The sequence below is a fragment of the Fukomys damarensis genome, unplaced genomic scaffold, assembly GCF_012274545.1.
Source record: "Fukomys damarensis isolate Sample0158 unplaced genomic scaffold, DMR_v1.0_HiC HiC_scaffold_37, whole genome shotgun sequence".
Lineage (NCBI taxonomy): Eukaryota > Metazoa > Chordata > Mammalia > Rodentia > Bathyergidae > Fukomys > Fukomys damarensis.
In genome coordinates, this window is record NW_022900949.1 from 9,605,714 (window position 1) to 9,611,883 (window position 6,170).

Here is a 6,170-nt window from a genome sequence, read left to right on the forward strand (position 1 = left end):
TTTTTTTTTTTTTTTGGCAGGACTGGAGATAGAATCCAGGGCCTTCACACTGAGATCCATTTTCAGCTCTTATGTGTGTGTTGATTTTGAGACTGGGTCTCACTAAGTTGCTAAGTTGCCCAGGCTGGGCTCCAGCTTGGGATCCTCCTGCCTCAGCCTGTCAGAGTGCTGGGATCACAAGTGTGCACACCCATGCTTGGCTTAGGTCTCTATTTTACAGATGAGCACACTGGGGCACAGGTTGGGGGCACGCACTGAGGCAGTGGGTTGGCAGGCTACAAGCCCCAGGGTGTCCCTTGTACTTGTCACTCTCAACTTCTGCCCATAGGTGGTCTTTGTTCATGCCAGCCTTGGCTCCTCCAAGTCCCCCTGCCCTGAAACCTGGAACCAGGCTGGGCACATAGTTCTAACGGACACGGATGCAGGTCCCAGGGGCCCAGACTCAAGATTCCTCCTTTGGTGACCCCGAACCTAATACCCAAGACACCAAATCAAGACTTCAGATCGGGAGCTCAAAATGAGCACCAAACCCTAAGACACCACAAACCGGGTCCCAGTGGAATTCAGTGGTGCACTCCTGTCATCCCAGAACTCTGGGAGCCTGAGGCAGCAGGATTGCAAGTTCAAGCCCAGCCTGAGCAACTTAGCGAGGCCTGGTCTGAAAATAAAAAAATAAGGAAGAACTGTGGATGGAGCTCAGTGCAAAGCGCTGGGTTTAAACCCCAATATCTCCAACCAAAAAGAAAGGCGGGCCCCAGTCTTCAAACTTCCCATATCACCCCAAGAGTGACCAGACTCGTACCCCAGATATACGGGGCCGGTCCTACTGTCCCCATTTCCATACTCACTTCCTAAAACGAGGTAGCCGTCACCCCGCGCGGTCCCAAGGACCCCGAGTCCCTGGCCCAGCCCTGGCATTTCCGGGACGGTTCTGTCAGCAGCAGCAGCAGCAGCAGCTGACTCCCCGACTGCTTAGCAGTCCGCAAGGAGCCCTGACTCTGGGCATGCGCAAGATCGCGGGACCTGCTGGGAAATGTAGTCCTTCCAGCCAGTCTCACCACACGAGGGCGCTAGGGCCGCGGCGGGTAATGGAGACGTGTTAAAAAAGAGTAAAAAAGTATTCTCTTTGGAAGTTCGAGACACTCAGCTAAAGTGATATTTTAAGCAAATTAGTAATTGATGAAGGGCAAGAAATCAATGAAATATCCTTTAACTATCAGACATGGGGCCCGGGATTTAGCTCAGTGGTTCCGCTGCCTGCCTTGCAAGTGCAAGGCCCCAAGTTTGATCCCGGGGACCAACAACTATATTCAAAAGTTTAACGAAGCCGAGCATGGTGGTGCACAACTATAATTACAGCACTCGGGAAGCTGAGGCAGGACTACCGCGAGTCAGAGGCCTGCTGAACTACATAATGAGTTCAAAGCCAGCCTGAACTATCCCTGTCTCTTTTTAGGGATTTAGCTCAGTGGCTTGATGCTACCTGACTCACAAGCGCAAGGATCCGAGTTCACTCCCAGGTTAAAAAAAAAAAAAAAAGAAAAAAGAAACAGACATATGTATGTTCAAGAATTTGACTGTAATAAAAAGTTGCATTGTCGGGGATTTAGCTCAGTGGTTCCGCCGCCTGCCTTGCAAGCACAAGGTCCCGAGTTCGATCACAAAACAAAACAACCATAAAAGTTTAATGAACTCAAATAAGGCAGGGAGGACTACACCTCCCAGAAGTCCCCGGGAGCCTACAACTCCCAAAGCCTTACCCCACCCCACCTCCACGCCTTTCGCCGGGCTGCTGACGTCTCAGTCCTGGAAACTGGCTCGTGCGAGCAGTCGGCATACGTCATGGCGGCCCGGCACCTCTTCGTGGCTACGTGTACGTGGGCAGCGAGGGAGTTCCCAGACCCTGCCGCCGCCACCGCCCCTGGAAGACTCTTGGTTCGGTATTATGCCAAGAAGCCAGGTGAATTGCGTTAAGACGGACCGAGAATGGGGAAGGTGGATACACGTGAGATTGGTAGTGCGCAGGCGCTGGTTGAGGAAGTGGCCGGGGGTTGGGATCACTGCGCAGGCGCTTGAAGAACCCTTCGGGAGCGTCAGCGCGCAAGCCCCGGATTGAACCCGCGCGGCCCTTGTCAGCGTGCTCGCGTTACGTGGAGCAAAGGCGTCCCACTGCGCAGGCGTGGATTGGTAGGATTTATAAGAGTAAGGGAAGTGATGACTTTAGGTTCCAATACTGTACCTAACTCCGAATCTCTGTGTGATCCCGGAATTGGAGAGACAGGGCCCATTCAAGTTTGTTTTGGTATCGGGAATCCAACTGAGGACCTTGCGTTTGCGAGGCAGGCTGCAGAACCACTGAGCTAAATACCCAGCCCTGCTTTGATTTTTTTGAGAAAGGGTCTCACTCTAATTCGGGCTGGTCTTGAACTCACAGAGATCCTCCTGCCTCAGCCTTCGAGTATTGGGATTACAGGCATTTGTCACCACTCCAGCCAAAGTGTCAAACTTTAGTCATTAATTTTTTTAGCTGACCCAGCTCATCTGTATAAGCCTTTGTTGGAAGGAGGAAATAGGCAAACGTTAAAAAAAGCACAAAATACCTGAAGCCAACGGAGGGAGACTATCTGTGAGAGTAACAAAAAGAATCAAAATAGAATTGAAAGCAGGGCATGATGGTGAATGCCCAGCCCACCACTTCGCGAGGCTAAGGCAGTCGGATCCACCCAGCTTCAAGGGTAGCCAGGAAAATACAGTGAGACTGTTTCAAAACAGAATTTAAAAAAATAGAATTTCAAAGGGAATGACTTAGTCACTCAGAGCCTTATTTGATGCTGGGTCTTTTCTCACGTAGTACTTTGTAGAGGACAGTGAGGCTGAGGCCCAAGACCTACCTGGAGAGAGAGGGTCAGGAATGGAAGGTGGGCTCCCTGGGGTGAAGCCAGACTGGCAGGACTCCTGCCTTCCTCCCTGCAGTGCTGAAGGGATCGAAGGGCAGCAAAGGTGGTGTGGTCGGGGAGGCCTTGAAGGACCCGGATGTGTGCACAGACCCCGTGAGGCTTACCACACACGCCATGGGTGTCAACATCTACAAGGAGGGCCAGGATGTGGTCCTGAAGCCGGACACCGAGTACCCCGAGTGGTGAGTGCCGTGGTCTCCTCTGGAAGTCACACCCAGCTTGGCTGTCCATGGGGTGCTGGGTGCTGTGGACCCACCGAGGATGAGACTGGAACACAGGGCATCCTCTGACGTCAGGCTCTCTCTTTTTCTTCGTCAAATATTTACTGAGCCCTGGCTATATGTCAGGTCCTCTTCAAGGTCCCAGGGATCTAGAGGGGCACAAAACAAGCAAAGATCCCCCCTCTGTGGAGCTATTTGGGTATGAGGTAGATGTGATGGTGACCACATTTCTTGGGAAGGCAGTGGGAGGGTGACAGGCTCGGCTGATCAGGTTTGAGGCTTTGGGAGGGCTTCCCTGGAGAGGTGATGCGTGAGCTAGGACTTGAGTGGGCCCAGCTTGTTCAAAGGCCCTGGGGCAAAACTGAGCCTGATGCATTAGAGGAGCAGTGAAGAAGCCCTGTCACTACCTCTGCCCTAGAAGCTGCGCAGCCCTGACCACCTCCCTCCTCCTGTCAGGCTGTTCCAGATGAACGTGGGCCCCCCCAAGAAGCTGGAGGAGCTGGACCCTGATACCCGAGAGTACTGGCGGCTGCTGCGGAAACAGAACATCTGGCGAGAAAACAGGCTGAACAGGAACAGGAAGTTCTAGAGGACCAGGAGGGGCACAGCATCCCCTTGCCCCCCTCAAAGACTTTTCAGGGAGAAGAGGGCCTTTGCAAGGATTGCAGGAGGCCCCAGCCTGGGTGTGTGAGGCCCCACAGTGGAGCTGGACCAGCCCCAGGCCTGTAAGGACTGCTCCAGGACAGGTGTAGTCCACACTCCTGAGGCTGAGGCAGGAGGAGTGGTGCCCAGTCCTGCAGCAGATGAACTAAAACAGGAGGAGCATGAGTGTGAGCCTGGCCTGGGTAACCCAGCAACTTAGAGAGACCCTGTCTCAAAAATAAAAGGGCTGAGGATTTAGCTCAGTGTGAAGGCCCTGGGTTCCTTCCTCAGCACCACAGTAAAAAGGAAAAAGAGAGGAAAACAACCTCCCTCGGCAGCCCTAGTGCACCTTGGTGAGGTCTGCTGTGGGGACACATTGGGGAGCTGGGCCCTCGCGGCTGGGGTGTCGGCCTCCACCAACACCTGGGCTGCCTCCTTGGGTCTCCTAGCCCGGTGTAGCCCTCACAGGAGAGGTGGCCCAAGCCAAGCCAAGCCGATGTTGGTGGCAGGGGACTCAGACCTGACCCCGCTGTCAGAAGCTGGGAACGCCTGCAGGCACTGCTGGGTCCGGGTGCTTCAGGACTCAGATCTCCAGCTGTCAGTCCCCGGCCTTTTGTCCCCTACTGGGTGGCACCCTGGGGAAGGGGCAGCCTCAGGACTCCTGGCCAACGAGGTGGCCCAAGCCAAGCCAAGCCGATGTTGGTGGCAGGGGACTCAGACCTGACCCCGCTGTCAGAAGCTGGGAACGCCTGCAGGCACTGCTGGGTCCGGGTGCTTCAGGACTCAGATCTCCAGCTGTCAGTCCCCGGCCTTTTGTCCCCTACTGGGTGGCACCCTGGGGAAGGGGCAGCCTCAGGACTCCTGGCCAACACCCTCTCTCTGCCCTCCTTCCCACCGGGGCTGCGGGGCCCTGCCCAGCCCTCCCCAGATGACCTTCAGCCCCATCCCGGTGTCCGGCTCTGGGCGTCCTGGGGCCAGGTGCAAGCCCGCCGGTCGGAGGTGCCCAGTCGGGGACTGCAGGGCTCTTGGGAGGGCACTGCACCACTGGGTCTGCGATGGCGGGCCCCTTGCCCCCGGGCCTCAGTCCCATCCCAGGGAAGCGGCAGCCTCATCCTCTGAAGGAACAGTGCCCGTAGTCAGCTCACAGCCTCTGCCCCGCCGTCCCACCCTATCCCGCCTGTCATCCCCACGGCCTCAGCCACTCTGCTGGTCTGGCTCTCGTGCCACAGTGCCTTTGCTCAGCCACAATCCTGCCACAGTGCCTTCCCTGCTCCTGGTGTCTGCCGAGCTCCCGTGTGCTCTGTTGGCACTGTGGCCCTGGCCACGCTGTCACCTGTGTGATTTTTTCTGACACTTCTCACTGATGTTCTGATGTCCTGTGCTCTGTGTGTCTTACTGGATACACTGGGTGGGCCGGCCGGTTCCGGGTGTGGACAGTCAGGTCATGAGGAGGTCTGGGCCCAGGGTGTCTACGGTGGGGCAGGACCGGCACCCGCAGCCTCCCTGTCCCGGGCCTCACCCTGCCCTTCCCAGTCCTGCCCTGCGTGGGTGGCTGCCCCGAGCCCCATGGACGTGCCACTGGGAAGGCAGAGGCTACGGACAGCGGGGAGCGGGGGGCTTGTGTGCCACAGTGCTGGCCTTCATCATTCCTGGGGGGAACGAGAAGCCCCAAGAACCAGGTGGGTCAGATGCTTCCCCAAGGCCCGGCACACAGCCAGGGCCAAGCCAGGGCTCCAGAGGCAGCCGCACGGAAGCCTCGGGGAGCCTCAGGGCTGCCACTGCGCCACAGCTGGACTCCACACATTCTTGAATCAGTAATTTTTTTTTTTTTTTTTTTTTTTTGTACTGGGGATCAAACTCAGGACCTTGTGCTTGCGAGGCAGGCGCGGTGCCACTGAGCTAAATCCCTGGCCATGCAAATGCTCTTGAAGAAGCCACTTAGCCTGGGTTCTAGAATCCTACCTGGGGGGTGGGGAGAGGCCTCTTTGAGCTCAGCCCAGCTCAACACAAAGCCTTCCCGAGCTCTCAAGAGCTCCATGTTCTGCTTCGACCTCAGCCCCTCTTGCACAAAGCTCACAGAAAGCACCTCCAGCCTAACTCCACACCTTGGCACAAGCCATACATACGTATGTCCTGGATGCCTAGGAAAATACCTTTTCAGCTGGCAAACTCCTATTGAAACGTCAAGGCCTCCGCTTCCTGATCCGTTCCTCAGGAAAGCCTTCCTGTCTCTGTCATCTGCCCATGCACTGGGAGGGTCCATATCTGGCCGCACCTTCCACTCTCAATGTGAGAAGGATGCCACCTCGGGCTGGTGTTCCCTGGCTGCCAGCTCCTGGCCGCCGCAGGC

At 56.3% G+C, this 6,170-nt stretch overlaps 2 protein-coding genes across 2 annotated transcripts in view; one reads left to right on the top strand and one right to left on the bottom strand.

Annotated features, from left to right (window-relative positions):
- The window catches only part of Apba3 (amyloid beta precursor protein binding family A member 3), a 6,983-nt gene extending 5,988 nt beyond the window's left edge, over positions 1–995 (bottom strand). Inside the window, exon 1 of the mRNA XM_010635111.3 lies at positions 849–995. The gene's annotated coding sequence lies outside the window, so the exon portion shown is untranslated. The remainder of the gene's footprint in view (positions 1–848) is intronic.
- A 772-nt stretch (positions 996–1,767) lies between these two features.
- Positions 1,768–4,080, top strand: Mrpl54 (mitochondrial ribosomal protein L54). The gene is made up of 3 exons (XM_010634870.3): positions 1,768–1,960; positions 2,974–3,139; positions 3,635–4,080. The coding sequence occupies exons 1-3, from the start codon at positions 1,843–1,845 to the stop codon at positions 3,765–3,767; spliced, it is 417 nt and encodes a 138-aa protein (XP_010633172.1). The 5' UTR covers positions 1,768–1,842; the 3' UTR covers positions 3,768–4,080.
- Positions 4,081–6,170: the final 2,090 nt, after the last annotated feature.